The sequence below is a fragment of the Montipora foliosa genome, chromosome 3 (assembly GCF_036669935.1).
Source record: "Montipora foliosa isolate CH-2021 chromosome 3, ASM3666993v2, whole genome shotgun sequence".
In the NCBI taxonomy this organism is placed as follows: Eukaryota; Metazoa; Cnidaria; class Anthozoa; order Scleractinia; family Acroporidae; genus Montipora; species Montipora foliosa.
In genome coordinates, this window is record NC_090871.1 from 52983138 (window position 1) to 53000225 (window position 17088).

Sequence of the window (17088 nt, forward strand, 5' to 3'; positions counted from 1 at the left end):
TTCTGAGATATAGGCGTGAGATTTTTATCCTGAGAATGCTGGGATTTTTGAAGACGACACGATCATTTCCGAAGATTCCCGAAGTCCGAAGTCTGCCGAATACGTCCGAAGTCTTCCAAATTTGCATACTGTGACGAAAGCGAAAACAGCCCTCGCATTTCCCAGTCACAGTCTTAGGACGTATAAACGCGAGCCCGCTCCCAGTGCTTTTCACGAGGAAGGTATCGTCATTTATTCATTTTACACATGGTTTTCCTTCCTTACGTGGGTCTGAGTTAACATATTTTTGGAAATTGTGTCAAGCAAGACGGCAAAAACTCACATTTTTCAATCAGGCGTGAGAAATTGGCCCGCAAGCGTGAGCCGGCGTGAGATCGAAGTTTTCAACCCTCAGGCGTGAGAGTTGGCAGGTATACAACGGGCAAGATGGAATTCAAATATTTTTCGAGCCCTGTAGATGATATGTAAATATTTTTCACATTCATACCGACGTGTTTCTATTGTTTTTGTCCTCACTGCCTCACTATCAAGCTGAATATTTCATATTTCGAAAATGGCCTATTGCCATTTGTAAAGTAGGCAGGTAGATTCCCCCCAGATAAAATAGAAGCAACAAAATAGACCAAAACTTCCCTTTCATAGGTAGTGAAGATTCTCTATCTTTCACAAAATTGTTGTGCATCCCGTACGTCCGTCCGTACAATGTGAACTTCCACAGCAAAACGACATGAAAATGGCGGACTGATCCGCTAAGAACGAGACACTCGACTTACCCTTCTCTCGCCGTCGACGATTCGGATATCAGCGACGTTTTCCAGTTTTTTCTCAGAAGACCAGCAGACTCACCTACCCCTAGATGAAATATTTCGAGATCCTTGCCCACCACTGCAAGTGGTTTAACAAATTTGAAGAATTTTCAATCTCTTTTGCGTCAAGTAAGTCATCCTACTGTGTCTGACCCTTTGGAATATTGACATCTGACGCATCATGCCCATTTTTAACCTAACATTTCTTCCGTCCTTCGGACTTTAGAGCACTAAAAAGAAAAACCTCAGATCATCGAAACAGACGTCGCTGCTTTTTGTTTTGTGTTTTTGAATTGATTTCAAAGTCATGGTTAAGAGCAACGGAAGACCTTCGTGAGAAGCTTCGCTCGTCGCTACTCTTACGCCGCAATGCAGAAGGGGAAAGCTACCACTTCCCCTCCTGCTATGGTTCTTCAAGGAAGACCACCACAACTGTTACAGTATCCTTATGATAGAGTTCGTAAATGCGTAGAGAAAACTGCGGACGTTGGATCTTTATGCGTTGTATAATATTTCAGCTTGTCGTCTTTGTTTTGTCGTGTCTTATTATGTGAATCAATTTTTTTTTATTTCATCCCTTTAACGATTTAATCAAAGAAATCCTCGTGGACCTCCAGATTCACAGCAAAGTAAGTTCAGATTCTCTTAGATTAATTTGCAAGGTTAAAAAAGAATCCCATGAAACGGGAAGCAGTGCGATCAGAAGAAACTGCTGACGTTTGTTAAGAATTCCGATTTCAGCGAATTTAGAAGGTAACTGATTTCGTTCTTTCTTTACTTTTCACGATTAGGACCAGAGGATTTCAATCCCAGACAAAATCAACCCTATCAGGTAGGAAAACGGTCCGTGGATCTTCCGTCCATTTGATTTCCATGAAAAATGGAAAATGAAAAAAATGGATTTTGTATTTTTAATGTTTCATTTGTTTTTACCAAGGACGTTGAGAATAGAATTCCAACAAACACAAACATGAAAACCATGGTTTCTTATTGAATAAAAATTAAAAATGACAATACAAATCTTTAATTTTTGTTTGCAAAGGAAGAAAGAAGAATTGAATAGCAGCCAATCGATTTGAAATCATTCTTTTTCAGAACCTTTCCAATCGGGGTCTAATTCTTTGATTTTTCAAGGAAGGGGCTTTCAAGATGGAGGAAATGATCCATGCAGTAAATATCCGATCAATTTTCAATTTTCCTCTGTCGATGGTCAAATAAAAATGAAAAATTGACAAACTCTTCCGCACCATGGGACGGACAAGTCGAGACCTCAATTAACAGGGCTGCGGTTGGGAGAAGTCACGCAACCCTTGGAGGGGAGGAGAGTTGAGTTATGACGGCTACAAGGTTTCGCCTTTAATCTTTACTGGGAGTCGTATTTTTATTTCCTCGCCACAAATGTCAAACCTATATGGTTCCCTGCATATTCAGACGTTTTCAACGACTTGGACCTCCACTAGGCTGCCTTTTGAAAGGCCAAAAATTCACATGCGCCAGGTACGTGATATTTGCATTTGCTCGAAGTAGTATTTGTATGGATCGAAATACATCAAATAAAGGAACTTTTCCACAATGAGACGACAACAAAATGTTTGAAATCGCAGGAAAATTAACGCTACCGAGCTGAAATAATGGTTTGCAGTCAAGGCTGCCCCTTGAATAAGCTTATAAAAAAACACAACGATACAGGTAAATCAGCACTCTTGCTTTCCAAACTCGTAGGTTTTTATTTTTCATTTGTTTTCAAGAATACATTTTCACATGTATAAAGCTGTTCAAAGCACTGAATTTAAACACACCATGGATCACACCCTCACAGGCTAAGCTGGTAAAATTATAATTGTGTCATATATATTTTCCTTTCATCCTATAGGAAAAACCTGAGCAGTACTCAATAATAAGGGATGTAATTTCACGGAGGATACAGTGAAACATGAGGATAAAGTCAAACAGCCGGCTGAAATTTGCAGCTATGAGCAATACTCATAAGTGAGGTCTCGGAATAACTGAATTGCATTTTGAAACAATGTTGGATTTCCATTTACTACATTTTCAAACACAGTGAGAAAATCAGGAAAATGTGAATGGAAGTGCTGCCTTCTTGCAGAACTTTGGCATCCATCACAAGACAATGGGTCTATACCAAATTCTGGTCAGGTTGTCAATTGCCCCCCACTTCCTTCAAATAACTGAACAGCCACCGCTGTTGTTGGAACAACATCTGGTGTCACTTTAACTGTCTTGTCCATAGCTGCTTGCATATTGTTTGGATGTACCCTCTGTTCTATTATAATGCAGAGAAAATATGAATATACCGGTAGCTAGTGATTTAAGAACATGGTGATAGAGTGATTTTGCTTGAACCCTGAAACAGAGAATTTAAAAATGAGACAAGAGGTACTTACCTTGAAGTGTAATTGTAATTCTCTGAAGATGCATGTAGTATTATGGGATAAATTTGCATTCCTTTGTAATGCTAATGTCAGCAGCCACACTTCAAAGCATGTTATTATTATGCAAATGAGTCGAGTATAAATGGCTCATGCAAGGCAAGTAAGCCATTCTTCGTGTGCCAAGTGTATGGCGACGGTCCAACAATAAATGGGTGGGTAAAAAGTCTCACAGACAGGTTATGCAAATTTATCCCATAATACTACATGCATCTTCAGAGAATTACAATTACACTTCAAGGTAAGTACCTCTTGTCTCATTTTTAAATTCTCTGTTTCACGGGTGAAGTAAAATCACTCTATAACCAGGTTCTTAAATTACTAGCTACAAGTATGTTCATATTCTCTCTGCATTATAATAGAACAGAGAGTACATCCAAACAATATGCAAGCAGCTATGGACAAGACAGTTAAGGTGACACCAGATGTTGTTCCAACAACAGCGGTGGCTGTTCAGTTATTTGAAGGAAGTGGGGGGCAATTGACAACCTGGCCAGAATTTGGTATAGACCCATTGTCTTGTGATGGATCGGATGCCAAAGTTCAGCAAGAAGGAAACACTTCCATTCACATTTTCCTGATTTTCTCACTGTGTTTCAAAATGTAGTAAATGGAAATCCAACATTGTTTCAAACTGCAATTCAGTTATTCCGAGACCTGACTTATGAGTATTGCTCATAGCTGCAAATTTCAGCCAGTTGTTTGACTTTACCTCATGTTTCACTGTATCCTCCGTGAAATCACATCCCTTATTATTGAGTACTGCTCAGGTTTTTCCTATAGGATGAAAGGAAAATATATATGACACAATTATAATTTTACCAGCTTAGCTTGTGATGGTGTGATCCCTGGATGTGTTTAAATTCAGTGCTTTGAACAGCTTTATACATGTGAAAATGTATTCTTGAAAACAAATGAAAAATAAAAACCTACGAGTTTGGAAAGAAAGAGTGCTGATTTACCTGTATCATTGTGTTTTTTTATAAGCTTATTCAAGGGGCAGTCTTGACTGCAAACCATTATTTCGGCTCGGTAGCGTTAATTTTCCTGCGATTTCAAACATTTTGTTGTCGTCTCATTGTGGAAAAGTTCCTTTATTTGATGTATTTCGATCCATACAAATACTACTTCGAGCAAATGCAAATATCACGTACCTGGCGCATGTGAATTTTTGACCTTTCAAAAGGCAGCCTAGTGGAAGTCCAAGTCGTTGAAAACGTCTGAATATGCAGAGAACCATATAGGTTTGACATTTGTGGCGAGGAAATAAAAATACGACTCCCAGTAAAGATTAAAGGCGAAACCTTGTAGCCGCCATAACTCAACTCTCCTCCCCTCCAAGGGTTGCGTGACTTCTCCCAACCGCAGCCGTGTTAGTCGAGGTCTCGACTTGTCCGTCCCATGGTGCGGAAGAGTTTGTCAATTTTTCATTTTTATTTGATCATCGACAGAGGAAAATTGAAAATTGATCGGATATTTACTGCATGGATCATTTCCTCCATTTTGAAAGCCCCTTCCTTGAAAAATCAAAGAATTAGACCCCGATTGGAAAGGTTCTGAAAAAGAATGATTTCAAATCGATTGGCTGCTATTCAATTCTTCTTTCTTCCTTTGCAAACAAAAATTAAAGATTTGTATTGTCATTTTTAATTTTTATTCAATAAGAGACCATGGTTTTCATGTTTGTGTTTGTTGGAATTCTATTCTCAACGTTCCTTGGTAAAAACAAATGAAACATTAAAAATACAAAATCCATTTTTTTCATTTTCCATTTTTCATGGAAATCAAATGGACGGAAGACCCACGGACCGAAAACGTGTTATTTTATTGAATTTACACCATATTTGCGTCGACTACGGCTGGTGGTGTTACTTTTACAAAATGTCTCTAGTTGTATCGTCTATGGTCTCGTGGAATACATACATACATACATACATCCTTTATTTGTTAACGCAGGCCAAATTATGGCAGCATAAAGCTGATGTGGACCTGCAATAAACATAAATCTAACGTTTAAATCTCTCATATTTCTGAAATTAGGACTTTTCTTGATGATAGAACTAATTTTCTCAGGACAAACGCCATAAAAAAATTTATGGGTTAGACACAGAAGCTTTAACTTATATAAATAACTAATAGGTTTCCATGAAGATGGTAGCCCTGTTAACGAGCCAGGAATTTCAGGCAGTTTAAATATAAGCTTAGCGGCACTGAGATGAATCTTTTCTAGATGAGCTAATTTAGCAACACTACAATTACCCCATACTGATATGCCATAAGTGACACTAGGCAATATTCCCTTATAATATATTGACTCCAAAATTGGGGAGGGAAGACTTTTAAACCTTCGCAATTGCTTAACCTTCTTTGCCATGGATGTTGCAAGATCTTTGATGTGATTACCCCAATTTAACTTATTGTCGATAGTAAAGCCCAGACTGTGAGAATGGCTAACGAAATTAATAACATTCTCACCTAGCTTAATTGGTCTCAGAGGACCAATAAAATTAATGCGGTTAGAAGCATAACCTCGGTTTTGTCAGGGTGTATCCATAGACAATTTCTGTTACACCACTTAACTATTTCCTCTAACGATGATTGAATCTTAACACAGACACCACTGAGTCTCCAGAACAATAAAAGGTTGTATCATCGGCAAACATTTCGAAATTTCCACAGCTAGGAACCTCAGGCAAATCATTGACATATATACCGTACTAAATAGCCTAGCGCCCAGTAAAGAGCCTTGGGGAACACCAAACCCAACTTCAGCTTCAGTTGATCTCTGACCCTCCATGCAGTTCTTGTCGCGTCGTTATGAATTGATTGCTATTTAAAAACAAAGGTGTTTTTCGTTTCTAAGGAGTTCATTTTTTGCCCAGATAGTGTATGATCGCTGAAAACCATGAGAGTCGTTGATTTAAAGGACAAAAGACTGGTTGAGGAAATTGTCGTTGTTCTCTACTCCCGCTGCAGTCGTACATGATAATTATCTTTTGCAAGCAGTCACAAGATCATCATAAAAATTTTGTTTGTACATAAATGCAACATTTAGCCAAATAGCGAACAGAACGCCTCGTTAAGCCCCATTTCGCACTTTAAGCTGTGTGATCGATAGGCCGTTGGCAAAAGAAGGATCGGACCGGATTGGATCAGATTGGATTGACAAAACTCGGACCAGATCAATGGCAAAAGTCACGCCCAAAGTAGACACATGAAATCCCTGGGTCACCAGTGAAGGTTACTTCCGACCTTCGTGGATGTCCTTCGGGAAAAAAATTGTGTGTGCGTTAGTTTCAATAAAATTCTAACAAACAAAATATACAACCTCATAGCCACACAACCAGCCTTGCATACTTGTTTTGTTTTTGGTCGTAATAAATGTAGTTTACGATAAAAAATATAGTTAACTAAGTTTTCCTGTTAGTGTCAGGAGCGGGTAAGACGTGAAACCACCGAGGGTTTTTCTATTGAATTTATTGGGTATTGGATGCCGGAGAACGAGCAAAATGACTTCACAGTGTTACTCAACGAAAGCGTCTCTGCCGTTTTCGTTATTCTGATTGGTTGTCTAGATATCTGCATCTAAGGTTGGAGTATCCAATAAAATATGTGAGACATGTGTAAATTGACGCCATGTGAAAAATATTTTAAATATCGAAATTTCCTGACAAATTTTGTTGATTGATGCCTTGTGAATAACATTGTGCAGTGATTTTGCTCATGCTGCGGCATCCGATATACGATAAATTTAATAGAAGAACCCTTGACGGTTTCACGTCTTACCGGCTCCGATCCTGACACTTACATGTACCAAAAGGAAAACTCGCTTAAACAATACTTTTATCATAAACGATATTTACTGAGCTTTCTTCTGATGTATAGTTTGTTAGGATTTTATTGAAACTAATGTGTGCATGAATGAAGGACATCTGCAAAGGTCGGAAGTAACCTTAACTGGTGACCCAGGGATTTCATGTGTCTACTTTGGGTGGGAATTTTGTTATTGATCTGGTCCGAGTTTGTCAATCCGATCCGATCCAGTCCAGTCCGGTGTGATCTGATCCGGTCCGATCTGAGTTTTGCCAACGGCCTGTTTGATATTTTGATCGTGTTTGGCTCACTGAATGTTTTTCACAAACGTGTTGGATAAGCTTTTGTGTCAGTGATTTTTGTGGGTACATGTACAAGTAGTTACCCATATCTGAAAAACGAACTTGGTGATCCCAATTTTTTATTGCACAAAAGTGATCAGCAGGCCAAGATGAAACTCTCTGCAACGTTTAAAAAAATTCTGTGAAGCGGATTAAGAACTACCTTAAATTTTCAATTATTCAAGGTTGCTCTGAATCCACTCCAGAATTGTTTTAAACTTTGCAGAAAGTTTTATTCTGGCATGCTGATTTCGTTTGAAAAATAAAAAATGGGGGTCACCGAGTTCGTTCTTGAGATATGAGCAGCTAAAGCCAAAATATGGGGTGTGTTTGCAGGGCTTTCCTGTTGCCACGGTAACCTTTTACGTCACAAAAATGACCGAATCTTTTTCAGCAAAAATTGGTGTTTGATATGGTAGGTACCACAACATTGCTTTTAAGTCATAGTGTTGAAGTCTCAATCCTTCTAATAAGAACGTTTCTTTCAAGTGTTGAAACTGGTTCGAGCCACCTTAAGACGCGTCTTATTTTCTCCTGTATGAATGGCCCTATTGTCAGTGGGGCTGTCTGAGTGAGTGAGTGAGTGAGTGTAAGATTTGTAGGGCTGTAACGTGTGCATGAATTATGAAACTAGTGTACAGTTTTCTTAAATTATACGACTTGATGTTTGTTTGCGGCCCACCTCTCGCCTTTCTCCCTTGTTAATAATTATTATGACGTTATTGTCAAATTAACAGACATACCTATTTAAATACTTAAATGTCTTAAATCAGAATCGCTCTTTTCCTGTCCATGGAGATCGTCACGGAAGATCACATTCCACAGACATTCTGCATGTCAAATTAACAAGAAAAAAATTCACGAGTTGACCATAATATTTTTATTCTCAAAGACCAGGTCAACTTCTCTGCCTGCATTGAAAAACATTCAACAGTAATTTTCTTGCAACTGACAGAAAAATGGTAGAAATCTGTTTTTATATTTATCATAATTTGATTGCGACCGATCAAAAAATGTAGATTTCACCAGCTTGTTTGTGTTGAAATTCACATGGCACTGTGTGCAAAAATAATAGAAAGATGAGCTCTTCTGAATAAACAAAATTTTAAACAATCAGAACTTAGTTTTCACACTTGTTGAAATGCTTAAATAGTCGTCAAGTGGAACTTGTACGTTCGGTAACACTACCTTAATTTTGCTTTTATTGGTGGGATCTGACTGGTAAACATGTCGAAAACAAATCTGTGTCTGGTGATTCCACCGATCTGACCAATAGCCTCTTTCTCCTCTTGTAATTTATTCATGCAATTTTTCGCTCCACTGTTCTTTAATTTAAAAGATTATATCTTTATGAAAAATAGAGAAGGGGAAGCCACCTCTGTGTTATAGGTTAGAGGGAAAACAAAGGTGAAAAAGCCCTTTCAAATCCTCATGTCATTTAACAGCTGCCTAAATCAGCTGGAAAATAACTGGGTGTAACTGAGGCTTTCGGTAATTGAATCTGCAAACCAATGATCCTTAATTGGAGAAAAATTCATTTCTCTGGACAAAATAATAACAGCATGAAAGACATTAATTAATTTTTATAGCACTATCTGGATCATGTCAGGCATAAATACAGTGTAATGAGACAATCAGTCAATTACCTCTCCAGAAATAAACAAAGAGAATTTTTCTTAATTGATGACAATGCATTTAAATGTTACAGTAACAAAATGATACCATATTTTTTGTGACATTTGTCATTTCCTTGTTCAGCTAAAAATACACAATGTATTTAGTTCTCCAAACAGTTTCTCATTTACGGTCTTTGTTTTGCTCTGAAATGCCCGTAAACAGAACTTTTTGTCCATTTGAAATGCCAGACTTGGCACATTAAAGCCTCATCTATGAAATGACACCCAGGGTGGGGCAAGGAAATTTGGTTGGTGAATAGAGAAACTTAAAATTAAAAATTGGGAAGTATTTATGATGAAAGTGAAACAATGTGGCATCAGTGACTCTTTGATTCCCTTCATGCTTTCTAAATAACAAAAATTACTTCAAACTGGATGAAGCTTTGTCATGCTTTGTCTATTCGTTCTCACTCAGGCAGAGGCAAATTTTCATAACGGCAGGTACAAAATGCAGGTCACAGGTCACAAGGCACAGGTCATTATTTAACCCATACAGGAAGTATCCTAAACATTCATAAAAGCTAACCTCAGGCCTAATTATAGGCCCAATTAGGCCTTTTTAGGCCTAATTAGTCCTAATTAGGCCGGACTAATTAGGCCTAAAGAAAAGTATCCTAAACATTCATAAAAGCTAATTTTAGGCCTAATTATGCCTAAAGAAAAGTTTTTAGGCCTAGGGTTAGCTTTTCTGAATGTTTAGAATACTTTCTTTATAAGTAAAACAATGACCTGTGACCTGTGCCCTGTGACCTGTGACCTGTGACGTGTGACCTGCGTTTTGTACCTGCGGTTTTCATAAAGTATTGAAAAAAGGTACATGTAAATTGCTATGGATTTCTTTAAGTCTTTGGAGCTGTGTAGTGCAGTTTTTGTCTTGATAACTCAATTAATAGGTTTTTTACAAGGAAGGAATTGAAGAAATGGTACATTGCAGGTGTGTTGATGCTTCATCAATGATTGTCTTTACAAGTATAAATTGTGATCAGTCGTTTGTAACGGAGAATTTAGTTGCTTATGTCAAGGTTATTATCCATTGTTTTACGTTGTTCGATTGTATCACCATGTGGGAAGTTATGAGTTCAATCCTAGAAGGACCAATAAGTAGTAAGGGTAATAAAAAAACTGCAGAGAAAGTATTGCTTACTTTGTAAGGAAGAGAAAAGTCCTGAAAATAGAGCTATAGGAACTGTACATGTACACCTGACTCACAAACCTCTGTATTGGGTCCAAGATTTAACCAAAACAACAGAAAAACAAAAATCTTACTAAGGGTGTCAGTTCTGTTTTTGTTGGTTTCATTCATTGCCAAACCCACAAATGAATATATGATGCACAGGACAATGCTTGCATGAACATTTAGATTGCAGGACCGTTGCCACAGAATCTAATGATGCAGGCAATGCCTGGCCAAATGCAAGGACTACATTCACAAGGACAGCCACGCCTTCCAAATCAACAATTTTATCAACGTTCCATGCGAATTCCCAGACCACCACCTCCCAGTAATCAGCCAGTCTACTCCTCTCCTCCTGGGGCTCCTGTGGTACAAATGATAGGACATCCTCGGGCAGCACAGTTTTTAGCCCCTGGGCAACCTGGTCCATTTATTCCACAGAATGTAAGTAAGAGTGAAATAAGCATTGCTGTGCTATTTGTATAGGTGATCACATGATTTTGAGTGCGATTTGGAATAAATAAGCATGAGTAATTTTTTTTCAAAGATGAACAAAATGCGAGTGCAATTTGTAGTCTTTGAAAAAAAATTACAAGTGCTTTATTTTATGCCACATTGTACGAGAAAACCCATGCTATTACTTATTGATAATAGTACATGCAAAATTTTCACCTTTATTGCACTACATGTGTAGTTTCAACTACATTGTATTTGCACTAATTTCACTTTTCTGCGCTCTGTTTGGGATTTGATGTGCTCTCAGCAATCAACGTGCTAAATTATTTTCCAGTCTTAGTTTCTTAATTTTTGCTTCCTGGGAGGTGCTTTCCATCACTAAAATATTGACATCATGTCATCTTGAATTGTCAAATGGGGATTCTTGTGTTGCAGTGTTTAAAGGGCAAAAAAATTCACTGAATTGTATGGTACATTTATCCTTTTAAGCCTTTAAAAAGTAATAATAATACTAAGAATTGAGTAAGCCAGGCTGCCATAAAGTGTCTCGTGATTTCTCTGCATGCTAATGTAGGTGAATGAATTTTATAGCAGAAATGTAAATGCATAATAATGTCCTGAAAATTCCATTAAGAGCAAATTACCGTCACCTACATGTTCTAAAGGGAATCTTGGCTGAAAAAGAGTTTTGGTCCTAAATTATACTTTATGATCTTCTTGTCATCTTTCAAAGCATAAACGTTAATATTTTTACTGGTTGTTTTCACACTGAGGGTTCGAAAGTAATTTTCAAAATGCCGCCATGTTTATTTGTGCAATGTTTAGTGGAAAAATTAATTTCTTACGTCACTGTGTGGTCAAACCATTCATTAACACGACGTCCTCTGAGAAGTTTTCTGTAATCCCTGTAATTTTCTGTAAGTAATTTTTTTCCCCATTAGTAATTTTTTGTAATTTTCTGAAAGTTTAGAGCTGTAGTACGAAACTAACCAAAATAGTCTGATTCAACGGAGGGAGAAGAGTTAGAAAATGGAATTGAAAAACGTAGTGGATGTTTGTGGGGTTTAAATTAGTGCAAATGTGAAAATTGCACTACAGAAACACTGGGCTAGGGGGTGAGAGGCATCATCAAATGCATCGTCCAGCATCCCAATTTGTGGCAGTGTTTAATGAGGGCTGTGTTACTTTAAAACCACTCTCTACCAATGAAACGTCTACATGTAGTTCAAGGAATTGGCCATTTTTTGTGTGCTACCCACGTATTGTATCTCTCAAACGAGGATGTATTGAGGTATCGTTGTACTAAACTTGTTATCTTTGACTTCCCTCTGATGTTACAGCTAGTATTGTTAGTTTCCTTCAGTCGAGAGTTAAACCATTGACACCTCAAATGACACGTTGACCTTCTGTCAACAGGTCTTTGTAACGCTTATCAGCTAGAGATAGATCTAAACAGTGTCTGACAAAAATCGTATCCCATCTTTGTGTACTCTTTTTTTTTTTGTTAAATTTATCTTTGGGTACTCTGTTGAGTGTTGCATTGGTGTCAGCAGCAACCTCCCGGCAAACTTCCCGATTGTGAAAAATGGTGGCGACCGGGAAATGTTAAAATACTTCGACTCTTAAGGCACAGTGCTAGAGAATGTGTCCAAATCACCAATTTTAGGTACACAATCACTTATAGCCCTCTTATCGCGAGGTTTATTGACAAAATGTGGGGAAAAGGTTGAGGGAAACTGTTTTGATATCTTTTTATCCCGTTGCCTTAATTTTAATCTTAATTTTAATTTTACTGTGTGGATTTTGTGTGTTGGGTCACTTTTCCTGTTTTTGCCTGAAGCCATTCAAGCAATGTTTAAAAAACAAGCAGTGCATGTTTTTATCGGTTTAAAAACATGAGACGTAGCAAGTGTTTTGAGCACCAATAAAACATTTGCTGTGATTAGCATTCAAGAAAAACAAGCAATGCCTTATTAGTATCACCTAACTAGTGGACTAATGCAAATCCTGCACTTTAATTAATTGGCTACACTACTAGAGTACTATTAGTAATAGTCCTCAAGTAGCGAAAAGCATGACGCTTTCTTTCGTTTTATTCCCAAATAAATATTTCTTCAACTTGCATTTTCTAACTTCATTATTGACCCTTTCTGTGCGACTAGTTGGGTGATACTAAAACAATTAGACCCTTCTCCCTCAAGGGCTACACTGGTCTAATTGTTAATTAGTATCACCCAACTAGTGGACTAATGCAAATCCTGCATTTTTATAATGGCTACGCTACTAGATGACTATTGGTAATAGTCCTCGAGTAGCGAAAAGCGTGATGTTTTCTTTCGTTTTATTCCGGCCAAATAAATATTTCTTCAACTTGCATTCGCTAACTTTATTATTGCCTTTTCTGTCCAACTGACGTTGGGTGATACTAAAACAATTAGACCCTTCGCCCTTAAGGGCCACGGGTCTAATTGTTAATTAGTGTTCTTTATGTAAAGAATACTAACGAGAAGTGTTTTATCACGATATAAAGCTGATGCACATGACTTTTCATTGTTGTTTTGATAGGCTATTAGGCTCATGAATTATTGATCATTTTTCACTTCCTTGGCTAAGAATAACAATGTCCTCTTGCTTTTAGGTTGATTTTCAACTTCCCATGGGTGGTCCACCCCATTACCGACCACCCCAAGCAATGCAGGGGCAGTTTCCTCCAGTGTCTGGTCCCTCACAGCCTCATGGACCCTTTGTATATCAACAATCCCCAGGTTATCCAATTGGACAGCCTTCACCACCTGTATATGTTGTCAGAGCCCCAGCAAACCCCTTGCAAGGAATGCAACAGTTCCAACCACAGTTTGAGCCTAGAACTCGAGAAAGAAAAATAATCCAAATCAAAGATCCAAATAGCAATAAGGATGTGGTACAGGAAATTCTTAAACGACAACCTGCAAGTAGTTCGATGAGCACTGCACTCGGGACTCCAAATATTACACTGGACCTTTCAGGAGAGAGAAGTAGTTCAAGTACTCCTCTTTTGACGTCACAACAACAAGCCGAGGCTAATGTACGGGCACAGTTTGCAGGGAAGATCGCTGCAACGTTGGCAAACAATTCGGAGGATAGACCAAAAAAACAAGAGTATACTACTCAGAAATCAACTGTGAATAACAGAGGTGATGTAGACATTGTTAAGGCAAAAGAAACGCTTGAGGTACAAAAAGAGGAAGCATTGAAAGGTGCAAGAAAGAATGATACTGTTAGTAATGTTGTGGAAAAGGTTCAGGAAACACAGATGAAAGAAGGGACAGTCCCTGTGAAATCACAACCCAAAGAAGCTGTAAAAGCTTCCAAGGTATGTGAAGGAAGTTCAGGTGAAAGTTTATTGGGATCAAAATCTTTGGTTAGCTCTGTTGATGCTACCACAGTAGCAAATGGAAAGATTTCTAATGTCAGCTGCAGAGTGGAGATTTTTACTAAGGAGGACCTCTATAAAGAATCTCAAACTGCAACGTTGGCAAACAATTCAGAGGAAAAACAAGAGTATACTACTCAGAAATCAACTGTGAATAACAGAGGTGATGTAGACATTGTTAAGGCAAAAGAAACACTTGAGGTACAAAAAGAGGAAGCATTGAAAGGTGCAAGAAAGAATGTAAGTAAGAGGGAAAATAAGCATTCCTGTGGTATTTGTATAGGCAGTCACATGATTTCGAGTGCAATTTGGAATAAATAAGCATGAGTAGATTTTTTTCAAAGATTAACAAAATGCAAGTGCAATTATTTTGTAGTATTTGAAAAATTTACAAGTGCTTATTTATTCCAAAATTGTACGAGAAAAACCATGCTATTACTTATTAATAATGGTACATGCAAGATTTTCACCTTTATTGCACTACATGAGTAGTTTCAACTACATTGTATATGCACTAATTTCACTTTTCTGCACAGTCTGTGTGGGATTAATTAATGTGCTCTCAGTCAATCAACTTGCTGAAATTTTGCATGCATATTATTGATCATATGATTATACAAATTATTTTCCAGTCTTTGTTTCTTAATTTTTGCTTCCTGGGAGGTGCTTTCCATCACTAAAATATTGACATTGTGTCATCTTGAATTTTCAAGTGGGGATTTTTGAGTTGCAGTGTTTAAAGGGCTAAAAAATTCACTGAATTGTATGGTATGTGTACATTTATCCCTGTAAGCCTTTTTTATTTTTTATTTTTTTTTTTTTAGTAACCCCCCCCCCCCCACCCCCCCCAAAAAAATATATTAGTAAGCCAGGCTGCCATAAAGTGTCTCCTGATTTCTATGGCTAATGTTTAGGTGAATGAATTTTATAGCAGTAAATGTAAATGCACATGAAAATTGCATTAAGAGCGAATTCCTGTCACCCACATGTATGTAAATGGAATCTTGGCTGAAAAAGAGTTTTGGTCCTAAATTATACTATATCATTATGATCTTCTTGTCATCTTTCAAAGTTTAAACGTTGATATTTTTACTGGTTGTTTTCACATTTAGAGTTCAAATGTAATTTTCAAAATGCTGCCATGTTTATTTGTGCAATGTTCAGTGGAAAAATTAATTTCTTACGTCACCATGTGGTCAAACCATTCATTAACATAACGTCCTCAGAGAAATTTTCTGTAAGTAATTTTTTCCCCATTAGTAATTTTTTGTAATTTTCTGAAAATTTAGAGCCGGAGTACGAAACTAACGAAAATAGTCCGATTCAACAGAGGGAGAAGAGTTAGAAAATGGAATTGAAGAACATAGTGGATGTTTTTTGGGTTAAAATTAGGGCAATTGTGAAAACTGCACTACAGAAACGCTGGGCTAGGGGGTGAGAGGCATCATCAAATGCATGACGTCCAGCATCCCAATTTGTGGCAGTGTTTAATGAGGGCTGTGTTACTTTAAAACCATTCTCTACCAATGAAACGTCTAGTTCAAGGTCAATTGGCCATTTTTTATGTGCTACCCACTTACTGTATCGCTCTAACGAGGATGTATTGAGGTATCATTGTACTAAACGTGTTATCTTTGACTTCCCTCTGATGTTACAGCCAGTATTGTTAGTTTCCTAGTCGAGAGTTAAACCATTGACACCTCAAATGCCCTAGGACGCCCCCAGTTGACAAATTAAATTGTCTGGCATTAGACAGAGTAAAATCTTTTACATGTAAGTCTCACTCCCAGAGGTCAGTGGATTTATGAAGGGGACATTTTGGGGTTTTTTAGACTGCTTAACCCACGGACTCCTCAGGTGCTCTAGGATACGACTCCCTCGGTTTAACAGTGTAAAATCTGTTAACCCCCACTCCCAGCGGTTAAATAGTTAATTAATATGTGATTGTCTTCAAACGGCAGCCACTCACTTTTTGCTCATTTCACCCATGAGTGGTACTCATGGAAATGAAATTGTGAACATCATCATGTGCGTTTGTTCTTAGACTGCATGTTACAATGGATGGCAACACAATGTGACATGTTGATCTTTTTGCAACAGATCTTTGTAATGCTTGTCAGCTACAATCCTAGACAAAACTGTTGGGAAGGTTAGCACTTTTGAAGTATTCATTGCTTGTCTCCCCTCCCCCCTTCTTCAATGTTGTGCAAAACTGAATGGTTTCAGTGGGAAATTGTTGAGTTACCTTCCAACATTGAATAGGGGGGAGGGGGCTATGTAAGAGAAAGTAAAACTATTTCTTTTGAGGTTTAACAGAAGCGGGTTGAAATACAGCTCTGGTGTGGTTCATTTACATAACCTTCCCAACTACTTTTGTCTATGATTGTATTGTAGGTCTAAACAGTGTGTGACAAAAATTGTATCACATTCTTGTGTGCTCTGTTTTTTTTTTTTTGTTGGGCATGTTCTCGATAATGGATTCGCTGTTGAGTGTTGACAAACCAATGATGCATTGTAGTCAGCAGCAATCTGGGGACCAGGAATTTTAGTGCTTGCACAGTGCTAGAGAATGTGTCCAAATCACCAATTTTAGGACCCTAAACCGGGTTTACTTAAAGGTAAATAATAACGTTTAGCCCTAACTGTTGTCCAGCTGGTGCTTTAATTAATTTTGGGATTTTTGTACTAATATGGCGTGGTTGATTGAGAAAATGTGGGGGGAAATTTTGAGGGAAACTGTTTTGGCCGGTTTTTTTATCCTGTTGCCTTAATTTTTGGTGTGATGTTGGGTCACTATATCCTGTTTTTCCCTGAAGGTATTGAAGTAATGTTTAAAAAACGAGCAGCAGTATTTTTATCAGGTTGAAAAACATGAGGCGTAGCAAGTGTATTTAGCCCCGATATACATGTAACATGTGCTGTGATTAGCATACAAGAAGGACAAGCCATGCCTTATTAGT

The 17088-nt window shown here is 37.8% G+C and overlaps 1 protein-coding gene across 1 annotated transcript in view; it reads left to right on the plus strand.

Annotated features, from left to right (window-relative positions):
* The first annotated feature begins 966 nt into the window (after window positions 1-966).
* The window catches only part of LOC137997656 (uncharacterized), a 48791-nt gene continuing 32669 nt past the window's right edge, over window positions 967-17088 (plus strand). The window contains exons 1-5 of the mRNA XM_068843760.1: window positions 967-1246; window positions 1404-1435; window positions 1598-1638; window positions 10447-10704; window positions 13355-14368. Of these exons, the coding sequence (XP_068699861.1) occupies window positions 1176-1246; window positions 1404-1435; window positions 1598-1638; window positions 10447-10704; window positions 13355-14368 (1416 nt within the window). The 5' untranslated portion in view covers window positions 967-1175. The remainder of the gene's footprint in view (window positions 1247-1403; window positions 1436-1597; window positions 1639-10446; window positions 10705-13354; window positions 14369-17088) is intronic.